Below are 22,936 nucleotides of genomic sequence, written 5' to 3'. Positions count from 1 at the left end.
AAGAGGCTCTTTAGTTCTTCACTTTGTGCCATAAAAGTGGTGTCATCTGCATATCTGATGTTCTTGATATTTCTCCCAGCAATCTCGATTCTAGCTTGTGCTTCATCCACCCCAGCATTTTACATGATGTACTCTGCATAAAAGTTAAATAAGCAGGGTGATAATATATAGCCTTGATGTACTCCTTTCCCTATTTGGAACCAGTCTGGTTTTCTGTGTCCAGTTCTAACAGTTGCTTCTTGACCTGCTTATAGATTTTTCAGGAGGCAGGTCAGGTGATCTGATATTCCCATCTCTTGAAGAATTTTCCACAGTTGGTTTATGCCCTCTGATGGATAAGGATAAAGGGCCTATAGAATCTTCCTCATGGGAGAGACTAACTGAGGGGGAACTGGGCCATGCTCAGTACATCTTTAATCCAATTTTCTGTTGATGGGCGGGGCTGTGTTCCCTCCCTGTTGTTTGACCTGAGGCCCAGCTATGGTGGAGTTAATGAAGATAGTGGCAACCTCCTTCAAAAGGCCCCATGCACGCACTGCCCTGGACCCTGCAGCAGGCCACCATCAACCCACGCCTTCACTGTTGACTCCTGGACACTCGCGGGCAAGTCTGAGTCAGTCTCTTGTGGGTCGCTGCTCCTTTCTCCTGGATCCTGGTGCACAAGGTTCTTTTTGTGCCCTCCAAGAGTCTGTTTCCCCAGTTCTGGAACTGAACCGGGGTCTTCTGCATTGCAGGCAGATTGTTTAGCAGCTGAGCTACCAGGGAAGCCCAAGGTGGAATAATAGTGGTTTCTTAATTGTAATTTTTTAAGGTGGATGTTCAGTATTTATTTTAAACTCTCCCTGAAAATTCTAGTTTCTGAATCTGGATCTTAAAGTCATATTTATTTCTTGCCTTTGAACTTGATAGGGCTGAAATGGCAGGTTTGGAAGAAAACACAAAGAAAAGGAATTTGATCCAAGTTAGTTCAAATATAAGAACTTCTACCTGCAACTTAGACTGTATAAGAACTTTTACTTCCCACTTAGGCTAAATTTTTTGAAGTATTCAAAAACTCTAAGGTAAAAAGTCCCATATTGATTAACTTTTTATTTTCTGTCCCTTCATTAGTTCATTAAAGTGTCAAGGTGGCTTGAATGTTTGTTAGTGAATAATAGTTTCAAGGAGCACTTGATTTCCAAAAGTGTAGGTTGCTAACTATAAACTCCTGATCATGGAAAGTCATAGCTGGGCATATCTGAGCAAAGAATAGTTGAGGAACCGGGTCCCGCTGGGAATATATCCAACCATTCAGTGAAGATCTTTTCCCCATTTGATAGAGGTAATGTTAGGAATTCAGTGTTTTTATGGTAATTTCCCATATGTATTACCCATCTTTCTGGTTAAAGAACAGGATTCAAATTCTGCTCATCTTCCATCAATTTCAGTGATCTGGGTACTGTATATGAATGAAAAAGAAATCTGCATTTTGAAACAAAAGGAAATTGTAGATTGATGAGTACCAGTAGTTCATGAACAGGTTACTTCATATTCAGTGTTCCTAGAAGTTTGATTGTGTTGTATAATACAACAAGGGAGATGTCACGGAGGTAGGAACCCAATTAAAACTTCCACTCCGAATCATTCGCTGTAATGGAAGTGATGTGAAACTGATTTGTGGTGTTTATTTTAATAAATTTACAGCAGTATGCAACCAGTAGTCATTGAACTGTATGCTTGAAATGGTTGAAGTTAAGCATATATGTTATATACCTCCATAAAATTGTTTAAAAACTCTACTATAAACTAAGACTACATTGTTGTTGATATTTGTCAGGCTATTTCTTGACCTATGTATATATAGCAAGGTACCTAACGTGTTTCCCTGTCCTTGTAGAGTTTGTATTTCAGAGGGAATGGTGACTAGACAACAGACAGTAAATAAATGAAATAATGTTACAATATGAGAAAATAAGTGCTATGGATGAAAAGATAAAAAAGAGCACATAGGCATGAAGGATGCAGTTTGATGGCAGGACTTTGACAATAATGACACGAGTTATGATCTCAAGAAGGTGAGGGGTTACTTGTTATCTTAGGTAGGACAGCAGTGAAATGCTTGACGTGTTCAAGGGACAGCCAGGTGGCCTGTGTGGCTTTCGTAGAGTCAGTGCGGAGAGAAGTGGAAGCTGTGATCAGGAAGGTAATTGTGGGCAGGGAGCAGATGTGTGTGGTCTTGCAGACTGTTTTCCAGGTCTCAGGCTATTCCCTCTCAATGTCAAAGGATGCTATTGCAGGATTTTAAGCAACCAAGTCACATGATTGGGCTTATGTTTTAGTAAGATCACTGGCTGCTGGGTTGATACTAGAGCAGCGAGACAGGGTGGAAGATAGCTATAGCAGTCCCTAGGAGAGGTGACAGTGACTTGGACCAGAGTGGGAGCAGGTGGAGATGAGCAGAAGTGGTCAGCTTCTGGATCTCTGTGAAGGGTAGAGGCTAGCATTTTGCTGCAGAATCTGTTGAATACTATCAAGAAGGAATGAGGAAAGACATCAAGGATTTGCCATGAGCATTGAAGGATGCTTGTAAAATAGTACAGACCGCATTGTGCCAAGTTTAGGATAGAGGAAAGCTCCGGAAACTTTTAGGTTTATGCTTGTAATACATGAGATGGGTTCAAGACATGGGTTTTGTGATCAGTTGTCCCCAAGGGGCTACAGCTTCTGCTGAGCGTCTCTTGAGGGGTTGGAACAGTAGCCATCCCAGCTTGCAGGGAAGTGTTAGGCTGAGGTTAACAGAGATTCCTTTATCCACCCCTACTCTCAGATTTACCCATGCCCATTGGGGTTCAGGACCTTTCGCATTATCAAGAACTTCAGGGCAGGAGCAGTGCAGGTATTAGGCTTGACTGCTTACTGGCTTTGATCGTATATAAACAGCCAGTGGAGTAGTTATTTGATTTCCCTTGCTATCATGGAATTATTTCTCTTTGGGATCTCACCCAAGGGTGGAAACAGCCCTAATAACACATATTGCAACGCAAATTCAGAATGGAATATTAAGTATAGTACTTTAAGTGATCCTTAGAACCACAGTAGTTTAAGGGTTTGGTCTTGTGATCTAGTAAACATGGTTAAGAGATGGCTGCTTAAAGAACTAGTCTTTTCTTTTGGAAAGATTTTTTTCCTTATTTTTCTGATGTAGGTGTTTTTGGAGGAATTTGGAGAGAAAATTTAGTGCTAATAAATGAAAACCACCCCTTTTACCTAGATATTCAAAAGGTCTACATTCCTTCTGTAGAAGGTGGTCCCACAGTTGACTATAAAGCTTGCACAAAGAATGAAAGCTGATTACAGCACTTTCCTCCTCTTTGTCCAACGTCTTCTGAAAATGATAATTTTTTATTAAGTCTTTGCCTGCATTAGCAACTTTATCTGCAAGAAAGGGACTTCTAAAATGCTAATTAAAGAGCTTGTTTTTCACAACCAAGAGCCTATTGTTTTGGAAATCACTAAAACATTCTCTCTGGAATGTAAGGTCCTGAAGTAAAAACTTCCCACTAAATCCATTATGATGGTGGCCAGAACTCCACTTAAGCTTGTGTTGTTCATGGTCAGAGCTCTAAAAGTGCAAAAGGAGAAATGTATGTTCTGTCTCCTGCTTAATCCCAAGCTGTGGATCCTAAATTCAGTTTCTTATTAATCATATTTCTTAGGCATCTTGCCAAATACAATTCTTCATTCAGTTCTCTGAAAAAACAGTTTCTCCTCTCTTTTTCGTTAAGCGTTTTATATGAATAGAAAGTCCCGATGCAACTGTGAAATTGTGCTCTGTCTTCTTAATAATGTACCTCAAATGTAGTCAGAAGGAAGTTTGTTTTTTCTCATGGTATTACCAGTACTAAATCACCTATTAAAGAATTACAAGACCAACATGGCACAGCCACACCTTAAGCCAAAGTTTGTTCATTTCATGCACATGTTTAATGCAGTTATTTGCTTTGATACCTTTAAAAGTATCCTCTAAAGTGAACTGATAATGTTTTAAAAAACTTTTATTACCTGAAATTGGGTAGCCCCTCTTTAATATGCAAAGGTATGTGATTTTTCTTTTAGACACTCATGTAATTTGCCCATCAGTTATTCCTTCAGTCTTAATCTCTCAGTGTTCGTGACATCAGTCTTCTCAGGTTTAGTAGGGTGATTCTGGGATGTTAGACCTTTCTGTGACCATGATTGCTTACTTACTTCATTTCCCTAATCAGCCTGCCTAGCTTTGGGCCCCACCTACAGACACATGGTTTTTACTGAAAAATGTTAGTACTTTGATAATAGAATTTTCTTGGCTGACTATGAAGAACCAAGGTCAAAGCTATTAGCAGGCTATTCAAAATTTGTGGAGCAGATTTTTGGACCTGGACACATAATCTGAGTTGAAGTTGACCTCTAGATTTGGCTAACATCAGAACTGTCTAGAAGTATCCACCTATTCAACTATTACTATAGCAGAATATTTAAAGAGTTGTCTGTGGAGCCATCTAAGTTTGACTTCTGGCTCCCATTACTTACTAAATGGATTGACCTAAATACCAGATAAATAAACCTTTCTAGGTGTAGTATCTTCATCCATAAAATGAAGATAGTATTGTCAGGAGCAAATAAGATAATCCATGGATTCTGATCGCTTGTCAGTGGCCTAGAAATGTTAATATATAAAGAATGCATCTGAAATGGGGGTTAAAAGCTGCTTACTAGAGGGATCATTTTGAGCAGATTAGAATACCCTCTGATCTTCCTCATAATATTGGGTTGGCCAAAAAGTTTGTTTGGACTATTTTATAACACCCTGCAGAAAAGCCTGAATGAACGCTTTGGCCAACCCAGTATATAATAGGATAATAAGGATAATAGTGAAGTTTATTGCCTACATTTGATTTCAGGAGATGATTCTCGAAAAGCACAATGTCTTTTGTGACAGTATCAGTTCTTAATACTGTTCCTGGCTATTTTCTGAATTCTCAAAACAGTTTCCTTGATCCCACTCTGGAAGGTGCTGATATGAGAGCTCAGAAATATCAGTTTTGTTTTATTTTTTAAACTTTTTATTTTATCCTGGAGTATAGCTGGTTGAGAATATTGTGATAGTTTCAGGTGGACAGCAAAGGGACTCAGCCATCTTTCTCCCCCAAACCCCCTCCCATTCAGGCTGCCATGTAACACTGAGCAGAGTTCCACATGCTATACAGCAGGTCCTTCTTGGCTATCCATTTTAAGTAGAGCAGCATATACCCGTAGGAATATAGGTTATATCTATTTCTTAAAATTTTTAATTGCAGGATAGTTGCTTTACAGTATTGCGCTGGTTTCTGCCATACATCAGCATGACTCAACCACAGGTATTCAAGTGAAGTCTATGTATTATTTTTAACAAATTTTTATTTTTAATGAAAGTTTCTGGTTATCAAGTCCATCTCTGGGCTTTGGGTCATCATTTTGTAATCACTGTTTCTATCATTCTTGGCTATCAGTGGGCTACCACTCCCTGCTACTTAAATCCTGAAATGAAAGTGTGTTTCACCTGAAGATAAATTCCTTGCTGTTTTTCCTGTACACTTTTGGTTTTCACAGTGACCACTTTCTTTGCTGTCAATATAAATAGATCCCATCTGTCCCTCCTACATTTGTCCCTCCTTGCATTTGTTTCTTCCTCATCACTGATCAGTTTAGTCCCTAAAAGTATAAAAGTAAGTAAGTAAGTGAAGTCACTCAGTCATCTCCGACTCTTTGTGACCCCATGGACTGTAGCCTACAGTGTCCTCCGTCCATGGGATTATCCAGGCAAGAGTACTGGAGTGGGTTGCGATTTCCTTCTCCAGTAGTGATTCCTAAAATTGATGAGATTTTCATCAGGAATCTTACTTTGATCACAAATTTCTGGCAGAATGTGCAACAGAGTTGGCCATTTTGTCATCTCACTGATTTGCTCTTTTTGTATATTCCGATTCTGTGCCCCATTTCTGCAACCCTTAGTTATCTGCTGCCTGCTCTTCCTAGGATGGGTCACAAGGGTGAGGAAATTAAAGTATGTCCTGCCCTCAAAGCACTGTGTGCTGATATTTGCAGGAAAAGTCTTTGTTAGCACCCCTGCCTCTTTAAAGCTCTGCTATGTGTTGAGCACATTGCTGAATTTTCAAGCACAACCAACACAGGCATCTGTATTTCAGAGAAAAGCCTTGACATCCTATCTCTTGATATTCTTAGAGTTAAGATGGAGAAATGAGGATTCACGGTAGATTGAAAAAATCTTCCCAGGGAATTCTGGATAATACACCACTGTAATGATGGAGAGTTCTATCTTGGGCCCTGGCCTTTTGAGCATTTTTATCATTGACTTGACAAAGGAGATGGATTTATTAAATTTGTGACTGGCATGTTACTGGGAGGCCTACGTCTCAAATTAGATGACAAAATCAGGATCTCCCCAGCTCCTGTGAGGCAGGAATGATGGGTGAAAATTCAGTAGGATGTAGGAGAGAAGCAACAGGCAGTGCAGCCAAAATGAAGAGTTACAGTTGTGCAGCTGCTGCTGCTGCTGCTAAGTTGTTGCTTCAGTTGTGTCCGACTCTGTGCGACCCCATAGACGGCAGCCCACCAGGCTCCCCCGTCCCTGGGATTCTCCAGGCAAGAACACTGGAGTGGGTTGCCATTTCCTTCTCCATAGTTGTGCAGACTTGGGTTCAAATCATAGCCTCAAGTACTTGCACTCCAAGTAAGTGAATCTCAGTTTTCCTTTTGTAATAATGGGTATACTAGTGGTATTATTAGTATATTAGTATTATGATGGAATAATGGAAGATAAAGTGGAATAATGGAGGATAAAATGGATTGATAGTAGGATGATGAAAACAATTATTCCAAAATGATGACTGAAAGACCAGTACTGGACTTGATGACTAGAAAACTTCACTAAAAGTGAAACCCATATTCCTGCAGGTATGCACTGCTATATTTACAGTGGATAATCCTAATATACCACAGGGTTTTCCTATGGGTTAATGACATATAATTTGGAGAAGGTATTGACACCCCACTCTAGTACTCTTGCCTGGAAAACCCTATGGACGGAGAAGCCTGGTAGGCTGCAGTCCATGTGGTCGCTAAGAGTCGGACACGACTGAGCGACTTCACTTTCGCTTTTCATTTTCATGCATTGGAGAAGGAAATGGTAACCCACTCCAGTGTTCTTGCCTGGAGAATCCCAGGGACGGGGGAGGCTGGTGGGCTGCCATCTATGGGGTCGCACAGAGTCGGACACAACTGAAGCAACGTAGCAGCAGTAGTAGCAATGACGTAAAATTACGGTGAGGAACATATGACTTCTCAGTAGTACTGGCTTTTTAAATATCTGCCTCGGTTTAAAGTTAAAATAGAAGTTCTACTTTCACATGGATCTGACTCAACAGTCACATGAGAAAGACCTGTGGAGCACTCAAAGCCTTGCTCTAGGACAACCCAGAGGGATGGGATGGGGAGGAAGGTGGGAGAGGGGTTTAGGATGGGGGCGCACATGTGGACCCGTGGCTGATCCATGTTGATGTATGGCAAAAACCACCACAATATTGTAAAGTAATTATCCTCCAATTAAAATAAATGAATTCATACAAAAAGAAAAAGACTTGAGGATCTGTTTTGCCTACAGAATTCCTCAATCTTTTTCTTCTCAACCTTATTTTCTGTTACTGCCCACTGCCTAATTAGATATTTTTACAAGAGAGTTTTTGTAAAACACACTGTCTTTTGTAGTAGTTAGTACTGTGTCAGCTCATAGTAATGTTTGTGACTTTTTTCATTGTTATCAGAAAAGCTTCCTTGATCCCACTCTTGAAGGTGCTGCTATGGGAGCTCAGAAAAATGGATTTTATTTTTAGTGAGGTTTTAGATATTTTCCCCCTAATCAGCCCTTAACATGTGAAATTTTAACATTATGGATAACATCCCCTTAATCACCTCCATCTGATTACACATACATGCCTGTGCTTTAAAGATGAAAATAGTAGTTTATTTTCCCACAAAGAACAAACTTTTACCCTACTGGGGTCCCTGTTAGAATGATACCATCATGTTATAAGACCCCAGGACTTCGAGAGTCCCTCAAGAATATTCTTAGGTCAAAATCTCAGAAGTGTGTCCAAAATTTAAAAAAAAAAAAAAAAAATTGTTTTTTGTTCTTAAATAAAGTACTACATGTATCCTCAAAATAAATATCTTTCTAGATCATATTAGCATCTTTTATTCATGTGCAAGTACTTTATTTGATGTTCACTACTTGGGTGTTCATTTCAGCCTTCCACACACATTCATGTACGTGCATCTTTTGATTCCCATCCTGGAGCTAACCACCATTTACAGTTTAGCAAGCTTCTTTGTAATCTTTGTTTTTTGTCTCTGGTTTTAATTGTATTTAATTTTTTTCTGTACATGATCTGATATACTTCTGTAGTATTTGCTCTGTAATATTACCACTGAATGATACCAGGTACTCCTCCATGCATGTTAAGTTTCTATGTGTTCTTAAGCTTAACTTTTAAATAGGTTACTGTAAAATATCCTGTTCTTATTTCCTCTTCATTTACTAGTATTATGCTTTCTGAAATATGCTTCCAGGGGTATTTTATATACCTACAGTAAGAATATATGTGTATACATATATAGTTATATATATGATCATTTATTTTCTCATTTTTTAAAACGTAAGCCCGCCTGGACCCTCTGTCCATGAAATTCTCCAGTAAGAATCCTGCAGTGGATTGCCATGCCCTCCTCCAGGGGTCTTCCTGACCCAGGGATCCAAGCTGTGTCTCTTAGGTCTCCTGCTTGTCAAGCAGGTTCTTTACCACTAGCGCCACCTGGGAAGCCCCTAACTAACCTTAACCTTAACTTGTATGAATACATATATACCTGAAGAATTAGCACTAGGCTCAAAGGAGTGCATGTTTTTCCTTTCAATGCACATGTGTGTACTAAGTTGCTTCAGTCATTTCTGACTCTCTGCGACCTTATGAACTACAGCCTGCCGGAATCCTCTGTCCATGGGATTCTCCAGGCAAGAATAGTGGAGTGGATTGCCATTTCCTTCTCTGGGGGATCTTCCCAACCCAGGGGTTGAATTCACATATCTTGCATCTCTTGCATTGGCAGGGGTGTTCTTTACCACTGGCACCATCTGGGAAGCCATTTCCTTTAAATACTTGTTATCCGGTTTTCTTTTATGAAGGTTGTTTCAGTCTCTCTGTGGCATAAATAAATATACTTATTTGAACACATCAGTGTATATTCAAACATCTTGGTGTTTACAGATTGAGTGAGTAAAAGAATGCATCTATGCAATTTTAATTTGTGTTTCTTATTATTAGTGTGGCAGAGCAGCTTTCCTTGTGTTAAGGGACCATTTGTGTTTTCCTTTTTTATTTCAACTGTTGATTCATATCTGTTGCCCTTTTTTATGTCCAGTTTTGGGTTTATCAGTTTCTAGAATCCCTTGGTATAATAAAGACATTTTCCTTTTTGTGGTTTGAATTGCAAATGGTTTTGCAGATCATTTGTTTTTAGTTGTTTCTTATGGTGCATTCTGCTATCAGAAAATTAAATATTTCTTTAATAAATTTGATTTTATTAGTCTTCCTGATGCTTAGGATTTTACATATGTAGAAACACTTTTCCTACTTCAAACTTCCTCACAACTGCTTCATATACTTTTACTTATTTTAAATATTTAACACTTGTAACCATTGGGAATTTATCTGAGAATAGGATTTGTCTACTTTTGAACTCTTAAATATGAAAGTAGTTTGCTTAGCAAGCCCCTACTGTTGGATATTTACATTATTGCCAGTTTTTTCACTTTGTAAACAAAAGGCTAGATGATAAATATTTTAGAGGGTTTATTTTTTTGTCTCTCTTAAGATTTTAACTCTGGAGTTACAGTCTGGAAAAAACCATGGTAATACATATGCGAATGGCTGTGGCTGTGTTCCAATAAACCTTTATTTACGAAACCAGGTGGTGGGCTCTATGTGCTGCACATGCCCTGGTTAGCGAACTCTCTGTTTCATAGTACGGGTTATTCACGTATATCTGAAATTGACTCCATGCTCTGTCCCTATGTGAGGGCAAGTTTCCTGGTGTCTGAGCTTCAATTTCTTAACCCGAGAAACAGAAACATATATACTTGAGACAAGTTTTTTTAAAGGCTCAAGGAAGATAAACTATAACATGTTTCATCACGATGCCTGGCACAAAGTGACTAGTCTCCAAATGGATTCTCCTTAATGATGTCATTTGATGGCTGTATACTATTAAATATCACTCAGTCATTTTTAGTCGGGCTGGGACTAGAGTGTCAAAAAAACTCAGTAATCAAGAGACATTACATTTTAATGCAATATTTGCGATTGTTGGTTTTCCCTTTTGCCTCAGACTCCAATAGGATTTTGTTAGGACTTTGTTAATAATATCTTTATTCTGCTCATCATAGGGTTTTTTTTTTTTTTTTTTTTTTGGCATTCACTTCAAACTTTAAAATACTTCATTGGAATATTTTCTATTTTGATAAGTAAGTTTGGGTGAGTGCTTCACCTTAATACTGGCCCTTTTGATACTTATTTATTGAGTGCCTTCTGTGTACTGCGTGAACCAAGTAGTCAAGTATTTAACATCATGGAGGTTATTTTCTCACGAACTGTATACTCGAAAGAAATGCACGAGGTCAAGGAAATACAGCTTGGATGAGAAGACTGTTTTGAATGGCTAAGTGAGCAGAGTGTCCTGTGATTTGATGCACTGAAAGGAGTTAATGTTCTTTTTTTCTCTGTTGCTTCTTCTGGTTTCTCCGGGTTTTCCTTATAGATCCCCTTCGCTGGATGTTACCCGCACTATAAATTGATTGAAATAGAGGAGAATGTAAGTTGAAGTGAACTATTCACAGTGTGTCACAGAGGCACAGAATCCATCATGTTGTTTTGGCGTCACCTCATAAATGTGGCACTTTACGTCTAGACATTTCCCCGGATGGCACTCAATAGTTAATACATTTTGGAGCATACATGCCTCCTTTTATAGTTGTTGCAGGGAGGGTGTGAATCATCCTGTCCCTACCCTCTGAAGTGCTTCCCACACTTCCCACACCCCCCCTCCACCCCAGCTCGGCTGTTGAGTGAACACCTCATAAAATGATTTTTAATTCCTTGTTCTTTTCCTCTCAGCCCTTATATCACGGGGTTGGTCTGTACACTCTTAGCCCTTGCAAACACCAAACTCCTAAAATGTGTCTGGAAATGTTTCCCTGTTCCTTCTCATGATGGGGATTTCTCATAAGCTGAAGTAGTTTCTGTTCTACAACACAGTGTGAGACTAGGTACTTACTGTAGAGAGAAATGGTGTGAAAAAGGCCTTCCACTCAAAGTCAGGAAGTTCCAGCATTGTCTGAGCCAGACTGAACTAGATCCTAATTGTCTGTCTTGTTTGCCCCGCCCTGAGATGAAATCGTGACCTTTGGGAATCATGCGTGGTCACCTTGGCAGGTCTTCCCTAGGTAGTGACTTTGCGTTGTGTCTTGTCTCTGAGGCTGAGGACTTCAGAGAGAGGCATCTGGTCCCATTAAGTCAGGGATTCCTGTCCCATGACCTCTGTTTTACCCATTGTGAATTTATAGTCAGGGACTTCAGGACCTGTTCCCTCTTCTTTTGTCTAAATGAGATCTTAAAAGCCTTACCCAAATTTATCCTTCCCTCTAGGGAGAGAGGAAAGGAAGGAAGGGGAATCCGGAGATGTTATCCTTATACATTCCATCCAGCATGCGTTCCTGATTTTTATCTTTATAATTTGACATTTTCTTCCTAGTGATGAATGGGGAAAGCGCTGAGTGATTTAACTGTTGGTATTTTTAAACTAACATTCTGATTATCTCCTATATTTCTTCCATCACAAATAGCAGAAAACCTAATCAAGAAGTTTTGACTACTAAGACACTTAAAATTGAGAAGTCCAGAGATCAAATTTGAATCTCAGCATTTGTTTGGTCAGGTCCTATCCCTTCTCCTCACCACCTGCCTTTTTCCCTGTCAGCTTTGGCCTCCAACTCATTCAATCTTGATTCAAAATCACTCCATTCCTCACCTCTTCTCTGCTCCCATTCAGGGAGGAGGTAGGTTGTTCCCTTAGACTTAGAACGAAAATCTGGAGCCTGGTTTTGAATGTTGTTGTTCGGTCGCTGAGTCGTGTCTGACTTTTTGTGACCTGATGGACTGCAGCATACCAGGTTTCCCTGCCCTTCAGTATCTCCTGGAATTTGCTCAGAGTCATGTCCATTGAGTCAGCAATGCTGTCTAACCATTTCATCCTCTGCTGTCCCCTTCTCCTTTTTCTTTCAGTCTCTCCCAGCACCAGGGTCTTTTCCAGTGAGTCAACTCTTTGTATCAGGTGGCCAGAGTATTGGAGCTTCAGCTTCAGCATCAGTCTTTCCAATGAATCTTCAGAGTTTATTTCTTTTAGGATTAATTGGTTTGGTCTCCTTGCAGTCCAAGGGGAGAGTCTCAAGAGTCTTTTCCAGCACCATACTTCAAAAGCATCAATTATTCATGCTCACCCTTCTTTATGATTCACCTCTCACATCTGTTTATGACTACTGGAAAAGCCATAGATTTGAATATACAGACCTTTGTCGCCAAAGGTTACATTGAATCCTATCAATTCAGTTCAGTTTTGACATGTCCAACTCTTTGCAACTCCATGGAATGTAGCACGCCAGGCTTCCCTGTCCATCACCAACTCCCAGAGCTTGCTCAAACTCATGTCCTTTGAGTCAGTGATGCCATCCAGCCATCTCACCTTCTGTCGTCCCCTTCTCCTTCTGCCTTCAATCTTTCCGAGCATCAGGGACTTTTCCAATGAGTCAGTTCTTCGCATCAGGTGGCCAAAGTATTAGTGTTTCAGCTTCAGCATCAGTCCCGATGAATAGTCAGGACTGATTTTCTTCAGGATTGACTGGTATGATCTCCTTGCAGTCCAAGGGACTCTCAAGAGTCTTCTCTAAACCTCCCACCTAAAACATTTCCTTTGAGCAGGAAAATCCCCTCTCCTCAGTGGTTTAGTCCTGGATTAATACTCCTTCCTGAGTCAGTCTTTTGTCAAGGACAATGGAATTAAACTAATGGCCAGATGAGCAATCAGGTGCTATTTTTGGAGCCCTGGAGCAGGGTCACATCATCCAGAATTTAATTTTGGTTGTGGTTTCCAGGTGAAAGTACAGATAATCATGCTTACTGAGCACTATTAGTACGTGCCATGTACTGGTGGATGCACTCTGTAATTATTTGTGTAATCCTCACCAGATCCTGTGGTTACTTTCAGGACTGTATACAGTGAGAGTGAATGTTAGCTAAAATGTCAACAAAATTTAATGTGCCTGTTTGATTCTTTCAGGTGTTACAGGAAGTATTCTTGTAACATTTAGAACTCTTTGGAGTTTTAGAGATGATCTGGAGATCAGCAACATGAACGCTTTTTAGTCCTTTTTCCATTTTTCATGTATACAGTGTTTTAACTTACAACACGTAGTTAGCTACCAGGGGTGGAAAATGCAGAATAATCATAAGTTAAGTCACATAAACTTTTTAAATTAAAAAAATAGAACATTTTAAATATGTGTTTTAGATTTGGGAGAAAAAACATTAATTATACTGTTAGGTTAAAAAATACATTATTTTTGGATTGTTGCTGTTAGTTAAAAGTAGACACCAAGATGCCTGGATCAAGGTAATGCTTTTAATGTAAATTCCTTGAGGGAGGCATTAATAAGCATATTTGACTAGTAACAACATATAACATGTATATTAGTTTTGTTTTTAATTAGATTTAGACAGAATTCATTATTTTTAATGGCTTTTCATTAGTGAATAGAAACCATTATTTGGATATGTTATTAGTAAAATAAATTCAAGGTATATGCTTATTTTCTGCAAAGAATCTCTTATGTATTTAAAGACACCATTGTTTGAAATAGACACTGGAAATTCTTTGCTTTTAGACACAAGTATGATTTATATACTCTAAAGATAGCATTTTTATCTCTTTCTCATCTCAGGTATTAGTAGCGAACTACATTGAAGTGAGATGGTTTACTTACACTATAGAGAAGTCGTATTGCTAACCAGTTATATTTGCTCCTCTTAGTTTTTCAAGTAATATTGTTGGAGATGTGGAGGGGGTTGAGATGTGTCTCTCAGATTTTTATTTTTCTTTGAACACATTAGCTTAGTTTGGGTTCAGAATTTATGCATGTCAACCGAGTTCTTTGAGTTAAATATGCCTTAAAGAAGCAGTGCAGATTAAGCAGGATCTCAGACGCGAACCCAGATTTACAGTATTTGCCATTATGTTCACATGGGGAATTGTCTACCTTAAAGAGGCCAGTTGGAATTAATCTCCAGTTGTGTGATTTATTTACCCTCCTGTAGAAATACGTTTTCTTGGTGCTAGTCTACTGCATTGTAAGCATCTCAAAATGAGAAAATAGAGTGACTTGTTAATGGTACACCGTGGAGGTAGAGGTGGGTTCTTTTCATGCACAAATAAGCCATAAATTAAGCTAATAATGTTTTTCCTTAGCTATAATTTGTCCAACTTTTGAAGATTTTTATGTAACCTTAAATAATGAAATATCCTTTAGGCCACCTCTCTTTTCCTTTGGCATTGCTCTGTGCAGATTTCTTTCTTACAAAGAGGGTATGACAATAAGCACAGCATTATCTGTAAATCAGTATCCATCTCCTTCATCCACTAGGCCATAGAGCTACCCCCAAATATGTAACAGTAAAGTCAGTAAAATCTAGATATTAAAATGTAGCCCACTTAACAACACTTAGGTTTTATTTGCTTTCTGTGAGTTTCATAAATATGTCTTCCTCTTTCTTCCAGCCTTTATGCAGAGCTCATGGGTTTTCTGACTTATTTCCATGTTTGGTTCCATTATTCAGTCTCAAATACCACATTGCAGTTTTGGTCTTGGCTCCTAAATCTTCTTTGGTTTGTGACAGTTTTTTATTGTCTTTCCTTGCTTGTCATTACCTTAAGGACTATTGGCTATGCGTTTTGTAGAATGTTCCGTTCCTCAGTATGGGTGTGTCTGATGTCTTCCTTATCATGGGGGTTATGGATTTTTAAAAAAGAATCCATGATCCAGAGAGATGATATGGAGTGGGAGGTGGGAGGAGGGTTCAGGGTTGGGAACTCATGTACACCTGTGGCAGATTCATGTCAATGTATGGCAAAACCAATACAGTATTGTAAAGTAAAAGTAAAAATTAAAATTAAAAAAAATAATAAATAAAAATAAACAAAAATCCAAGAGTGGTTCTGTACCCTTCTTACCACATCCTATCAGGATGTGCATGATAACCCGTGATACCGAAGGTGGGTTTGACCTCCATCACTTGGCTGAGGTGCTCTTTACCAAGCTTCTCCATTGAGAAGTTGCCTTTCCCCTGCTTTTCTGTCTTATTCTTGGGAAGCTAGTCCCTAAATGCAGCAGGTACTAGGATTAAACTTCACCTCCTGAAGGGATCAGCTGTACTTCTGACTCTTGTCCTCTGCCCATGTGGGAAGCGCTTCAGTTCAGTTCAGTTGCTCAGTCGTGTCCGACTCTTTGCGACCCCATGAGTCGCAGCACGCCAGGCCTCCCTGTCCATCACCAACTCCCGGAGTTCACTCAGACTCATGTCCCTCAAGTCCGTGATGCCATCCAGCCATCTCATCCTCAGTTGTCCCCTTCTCCTCCTGCCTCCAATCCTTCCCAGCGTCAGAGTCTTTTCCAGTGAGTCAACTCTTTGCATCAGGTGGCCAGAGTACCGGAGTTTCAGCTTCAGCATCACTCCCTCCAAAGAGATCCCAGGGCTGATCTCATTCAGAATGGACTGGATCTCCTTGCAGTCCAAGGGACCTAGTAAATTTCTCTCCACTTCTGATGTAAATTTCTCTCCTTCAGGTGTCTCTCCTCTCTCCCTGTGTAGCGCTGAATGCCCGCCTCCACCTACCGTAGTCCTTCCTTGAGTGCACGGTTATTTCCTTCATTATATATGGTCGGGTTCTTGAGGAGGGATTGCTGTGTATTTTATAACACACTAACAGTGTCAATAATCACACCAACCACCATGCACCGAGTTTCTATTCTTTTTCTCTTACACTGAGTATCTTCTGTGGATTATCTCATCTGATCCTCATAACCAGCCTTTGAGGTCTGATCACTGATGTTCCCCGTTTGTTGTACAGATGAGCTGACAGAGGCATCTGTTGTATCTCCACCCCTCAACCACCGTTTCTTAGCACTGAGCCTGGTACTGAGCATTTGTTGAGTCAGTATTGAAGTGACTTTGTTGATGAAGTAATGAGCAAGACTTGTTTCCTCCTTGATTGACCTTTGATTAGAGAGCTCTGCTAAAGCGTAGAAAAAATGAGCATCTTAAGAATAATCGGTTCCCAAAAGGTTTAGAGAGCAAAGTTTTATCACATTCCTTTCTTTTAAAAAACCTTAATTGCCGTTGGTGGACTTGTTAAGTTTGCACATAGATTCTATCCTGCACATCATGTCTTTGCTGATAACACTGTATCACTGTTCAGATTGATGTAATGTCTTAATGAAGAAATGAGTGTTTACTTTGAGAGCTGACATCTTGAGTCCAGGAAATGAAGACTTAGGAAGAAATCAGCAGATAGAAGTGTAAAACTAAAACCGCAGTAATGACAGAGAACATGTCATGAGAAGACAGACCTATGGAAGATTGCTTAATGTCATCTTCCAATTTATGTATTTGTGGTAAAAATATGTATACTAGGAGCTCATTGTCTATACAGTTCTATGTAGACAGTAGAATGAAGTCAAACAATGTAGAGAAGGAACCTGTTCTCATAGAGTAATGAGCTGGTGGGGAAGCCAGACAGTAAAGAGTAAATAATTACATTGATGATCAGATGTCCTTAGGAAAACAAGAACCCATTGCCAGGAGAATACAGACCCCTGTGCATTTCTCACGAAAGCCTCCTTGGCAAGGGGATATTTACACTGAGGTCAAAACCTTCAGCCAGGAGTTTCAGATGTATGCATTGAATTTATTAAAAGGAAAATACTGGGAATTCCCTGGCAGCCCAGTGACTAAGACTCCGCACGTCTATTGCATGGGGCATGGGTTCGAGCCCTGGTCAGGGAATTAAGATCTCCCTTGTGTCCAGCCAAAAAAAAAAAAGAAAATATTTCTCATTCTAGATTGAGGGAAAGTCACTGTTAAATTCCCTTGGTACTAATATGTTGGCAGTATGTCTCAATCAGATCTAATTCAAACTAGACTCTTAACAGGTGAACAGGGAGTTGCTCTTGGCAGCCGAGCTACCCTGCGGTTTCTACCTCTGAGCCCCATGCCTCCCCTTTTTTGAGAAGATAGCCTTGCATATTAGATTGTCATGTCGGGGTTGGTCCAGCTGTTAAAATGCAGATATTCTGAGAAAGAGTCAATAAGAGGAAACAACAATGCACGTGACTTTTTCTTCTTATTTTAGATGGGTAATCCCAGACCTGAGAGAGGAAGGTGAAGGTGAAGGTGAAGTCACTTAGTTGTGTCCGACTCTTTGCGACCCCGTGGACTGTAGCCTACCAGGCAAGAATACTGGAGTGGGTTACCTTTTCCCTCTCCAGGGGATCTTCCCGACCCAGGGATCGAACCCAGGTCTCCTGCATTGGAGGCAGATGCTTTAACCTCTGAGCCACCAGGGAAGCCCAAGAGAGGAGGCTTCTTGCTAATTGTTTTCCCTCCTTCAAAACTAGGTTTCAGTTAACCACAGTGGTTTTGTTTTGTTTTGAGTCATGTTTTTAGCTTAAAGGCATTTACTCATAGTTTTGAAAAACAAAGCATTCAATGCTTTGAGACTTGTGCATCTGGAAATGATTAATGATATAATTCTCAGTCCTTTATAAAGTGTCTGAACACTGAAGAGATTTATACAGTGTGGAACGGCAGTGGTGCTTCAGCGTGAGAATAGGTAATCGATACCTGCAAGCTTGGAAAAAGTGTTCTATTTCCTCCACTAATGACATAAGGGGTTTTTGCAAAGCAAGGGTGTCTGGAGCATGAAACACTCCAAAGAAGAATTAATTTAAAATCTGAAGTGGAAGATCAGTTTCAATTAAAATTGCACTTGAGCATATATTGGGTAGAAGTGTGAAAGCAAGCATGGTAGTTGGCTTAAATCTTCAGATTGTTACCAGTGAACAAATGAATCTCACTGATATGAACCCTGATTATATTTTTATAGAGTGCTAACTTATATTTCACCCATGTCTGGCAGGTTATGAGAAATAATGTGAATGGCAAGTATCTATCAGAGATTACAGAGTATTTTTTTTTATATTAGTAGGATAACTACCAGGTGTCTAGGTGTTTTTACAAATGATTCCTTGTGTTTTTAGTTCTTTGGAGTCACGTGTGTTAGAAATGATTTTTTACCATGCATTTTTTTTCCATTGAGTGTAATTTTATTGTAGTAGTGAGTTTCTGAAAGACATTGTATACATATATACACACACACAATATTCTAATACTTCAGTTTCCATATTTCCAACATACAGGCCCAGTTGTAGCTTAGCCAGAATTAACATGGTGCTCAGCTATCAAATACATCAATGGCACTTTATTCATAGGAATCTTTTTGGTATGTGGAAGAAAATCTAGAGCAAATATGATAATTGGAGCCATTCCCGTCCGCTTTTCTCTCCTTTTTTTCCTCAAGTATATTGATGCAAGGTGAAACATACGCAAATGCACATTCTGTTCCTTCGTGACTCATCGCACTCAGTCTTAGGGAGTTTGACCAAGAGGTGACATGACATGAGGAAACAGCCCTTGACAATTCCTAATGTAGCTGGAATCATACAGTAAAGCAAGTGGTGATGCTAACTTTTTGCAGAAAGTCTTCTGGCACTTACAAGTAATTTTGAAACGTGACCTGCGGTCGCTGAATCTCTACCCATCAGTGAACGTGTTCTTTCTGATAGTCTTTTATCTTAGTCTTTGGGATGTGGATTAGGGAAAAGGACCCAGGAATAGAGTGAGGCTGAGCTCTTTGCCAGACAGCAAGCATTTGAATCATTTCGGGGGCAGCTTTGTCAGTTACTCTTGCAGCCATGAAGCTTCCATTACTGTGACTGAAAAGGTTTTTTGTGGTCGCCCCTTTGTTCATGGTACCCCTATTTGTATCTGCTGTGAGCTGTATCAGACTTAGTTACTGCTGCTGCTGCTAAGTTGCTTCAGTCGTGTCCAACTCTGTGCCACCCCATAGACGGCAGCTCACCAGGCTCCCCCGTTCCTGGGATTCTCCAGGCAAGAACACTGGAGTGGCTTGCCTTTTCCTTCTCCAATGCGTGAAAGTGAAGTTGCTCAGTCGTGTCTGACTCTTTGCGACGCCATGGACTGCAGCCCACCAGGCTCCTCCGCCCATGAGATTCTCTAGGCAAGAGTACTGGAGTGGGGTGCCATTGCCTTCTCCAGTATCAGACTTAGGGGAATGGGGAAATCCACGGTCAGTGAGTGTGTGGTGGGTGTTGGGCACAGGTGTGGACTCTTACTTGGTAGCAGGGAGACCTAAGATGTCCTCCTGTCTTCCATCATGCAAGGCTAAGTATGGAATGAGGCAGAAAGGAATGGGTTCATGGGTGAGTTGATCACCTAAAGTCACTTTGGCCATTCAGCCTCTTTTACTTGATATGTGAAGAAATTTAAAGCTAAAAAAATCCTACTAGGAATACAAGTATGTATTTATGTTTGTTTATACACAAACTAAACTGTATTGATTGAGAAGTCTAAGTTTTATCTTCTAATTATTATGCAGTTATTATATGCTGCTATATATAAAACAGAATTAAGAAGGACCTATGGTATAGCACTGGAAACTACTCAATATTCTGTAATGACCTCTGTGCAAAAAGAATTTGAGAAAGAATATGTATATATATAATTGAATCAATTTGCAGTATACCTGAAACTAACACAACATTATAAATCAACTGTACTCCAATACAAAATGAAAAATTGAAAAAAGTATATCTTTTAGACCTCTTCTATATCTGGTTTTTAAACAAAAAATGTATCTTAATCTCTCTCGTAAATATTTGTTTTTCTAGTTGACTGCTTCTGCTTTGTCATGTCAGAAAGCTTGTAAAAATTTCTCTCCTTATATCTGCTTGATCATCAGGGTTACGCATGATAGCTGCATTCTCTTTGTCTATTTCTGTGGCATATGTCCCTCCGAAATCTTTATTTATATGAATGCTGAGTCCAGTCCTAAGGTAGTTTTGTATCTCCATCTCCTATGAAAGAGGAGCTGAGAATGAGAAGTGGGTGCCTTAATACATACGTGTTCAAACCGGCTACACTGAAAAATCTTACGATTAGCGAAAGGAAAACCATATCCTATTGACTACATTGTTTGTGGTGACTCTCATCCAGTGTTGTGTTGCTTTTAATTTTTTTTTCCAGTTCAGAAATTCCTAGAAACATAACAAAAAGTTGTGTTTCGTATAATGTTCACAATAGCAGAACATGTTAAATTGATAAAGGTGTTTTCTTGTGAATAAATGCTCTGTTTATTTTAGGAAAAATATTTTTAAAACAATTATTTTAATGTGAATAACTCTTGACAACCCTTCTGCTCAATTTTCTTAATTGGGTAACAGCAAAAAACGAGCAAATATTTGGTTACAAATCAAGAAGCAAAGCTGTCTGAAGTAACATTTTTTATTTACATTTTCTTGCCCTTTGGAGCAAGTGGCTTGGGCTGATAGCTTTCCAAGGCACTAACATTGTTAGGGTGGATTTACATAGGAGAATGTATCTTGGCAGATGACGTGCTTGACTTTTGTGTGTCTTATTCATTCCATCCATGTCCTTTGAGCCACAGGAGTTGAAATCTTATTTTCTCTTAACAGGTGCCTACGGTCCTGAGTACTGGGTCACGTCCAGTGTCAGCTGTGGGGGCCATCAGCAGTCGCCTATAGACATTTCAGACCAGCATGCGCATGTCAGTGAAGAGTACCAGGACTTGCAACTCGACGGCTTCGACAACGAGTCTTCTAACAAAACCTGGATGAAAAACACAGGGAAAACAGGTACAGCATCTTCTTTACCTGTCTGTAGGCCAGCAGGAAAAGTTTCTCTGGTCTGTACCTTAACCATGATTTGCTCCTTTAGCTGTGCACGTTCCTATAAACATATAGCTGAGTGAGAGCTCTGGATTTGATCCTCGGTTTAAGAACCGCTGCTTGCTTTACTAGCTGTGTGATTTTGGGCAAACTGCCTAACCACTTTGTGCTTACAGATTTTTTTTTTTTTCAATGTGATAGGGAGGCAGTGGCACCCCACTCCAGTACTCTTGCCTGGAAACTCCCATGGACGACTGAGCAACTTCACTTTCACTTTTCACTTTCATGCATTGGAGAAGGAAATGGCAACCCACTCCAGTATTCTTGCCTGGAGAATCCCAGGGATGGTGGAGCCTGGTGGGCTGCTGTCTATGGGGTCACACAGGGTCGGACATGACTGAAGTGACTTAGCAGCAGCAGGGTAAAAATATAAAGATAAAAACGTATATGGGTAATGAAATTGTATCAATCTCATAGAATTGTAAAGATTTGAGTGGGTCAGTCCATGTAAATTATATAGAATGAACTTTGAGACCTCTGTTTTAGTATGGGGACCACTAGCCATATGTTAGCTATATTTAAATTTAAATTAATTAAAGCTCCGTAAGATTAAAATTTATTCCATGTATAGTTTTGTTTTTGTTTCCTGCCTTCTTAGGGTGTCTGTCTGCAGTGTTGGAAAGCAGAGGAGACACACATTCAGATCTTTGTATTTTGGGGATAGAGATAGGGTTACCTTAATTTTTTTCAGCTTTGTTAAGATATAGGGCTTCTCAGATGGCGCTAGTGGTAAAGAATCCACCTGCCAGTGCAGGAAATGCAAGAGACATGTATTAGATCACTGGGTCAGGAAGGTCCCTGGAGTCAGAAATAGCAACCCACTTCAGTATTCTTGCCTGGAAAATTCCCTGGACAGGGAAGCCTGGCAGGATATAATCCATGGGGCTGCAAAGAGTCAGACACAACTGAGTGCCTGAGCACACATTAAGATATAATTGGCATATAACGTTTTGCCATTTCATTTTATTGGTCATTTCTTTTGCAGTGCAGAGCTTTTTATTTTGGTGAGTCTCATTTGTTTGGTTTTCTTTTGTCGCTTGTTCTCTTAACGTCATATCCAGATTATCATCGACATGACCAATGTCAAGGAGCTTTCTCCCTATGTTTTCTTGTGGGAGTTTTATAGTTTCAGGTCTTACGTTTACGTCTTTAATCCATTTCAAGTTACTTTTCATGAGGGATGTGAGGTCCAGCTTCATTCTTATATGTGAATGTCTCATTTTTCCAGCACCATTTATTGACGAGGCTATCCTTTTCCCATTGAGTATTCTTGGCTCTTTTTGTCAATTATGAGCAAATATTCCTATGCGTGGATTTATTTCTTAGAATCTAGATTTTATTTCATTGGTTGATGTGTTTATTTTTATTCCAGTTCCATACCATTTTGATTATCATAGCTTTGGAGTATCATTCGAAATCAAGAAGTATAATGCCTCCAGCTTTGTTCTTCTTTCTAAGGATTCCTTTTCTTATTCAGGGTCTTTGGTGGTTTCATAGGAATTCTAGGATGGTTTTAACTTTTTCTGTGAAAAACACCAGTGCAATTTTGATAGGAATTTCAAAGAACCTATAGATCTCTTTGGGCAGTATTGTACTAGCCACGTTTCATATGTTCAGTAGCCATGTATAGCTAATGGCTACCATAACAGGCCACTCGGT

General features: G+C 39.6%; 1 protein-coding gene across 4 annotated transcripts in view; it reads left to right on the top strand.

Annotated features, from left to right (window-relative positions):
* PTPRG (protein tyrosine phosphatase, receptor type G) overlaps nucleotides 1–22,936 on the top strand; it is a 772,648-nt gene that overhangs the window by 419,659 nt on the left and 330,053 nt on the right. For all 4 annotated transcript variants that reach the window (XM_018066932.1, XM_018066935.1, XM_018066931.1 and 1 more), the window contains exon 3: nucleotides 21,005–21,184. In XM_018066932.1, coding sequence (XP_017922421.1) covers nucleotides 21,005–21,184 — 180 coding nt within the window. The remainder of the gene's footprint in view (nucleotides 1–21,004; nucleotides 21,185–22,936) is intronic.

Source organism: Capra hircus, chromosome 22 (assembly GCF_001704415.2).
Source record: "Capra hircus breed San Clemente chromosome 22, ASM170441v1, whole genome shotgun sequence".
NCBI classification, from domain to species: Eukaryota; Metazoa; Chordata; class Mammalia; order Artiodactyla; family Bovidae; genus Capra; species Capra hircus.
This window is presented reverse-complemented; position numbering and strand designations above follow the sequence as displayed.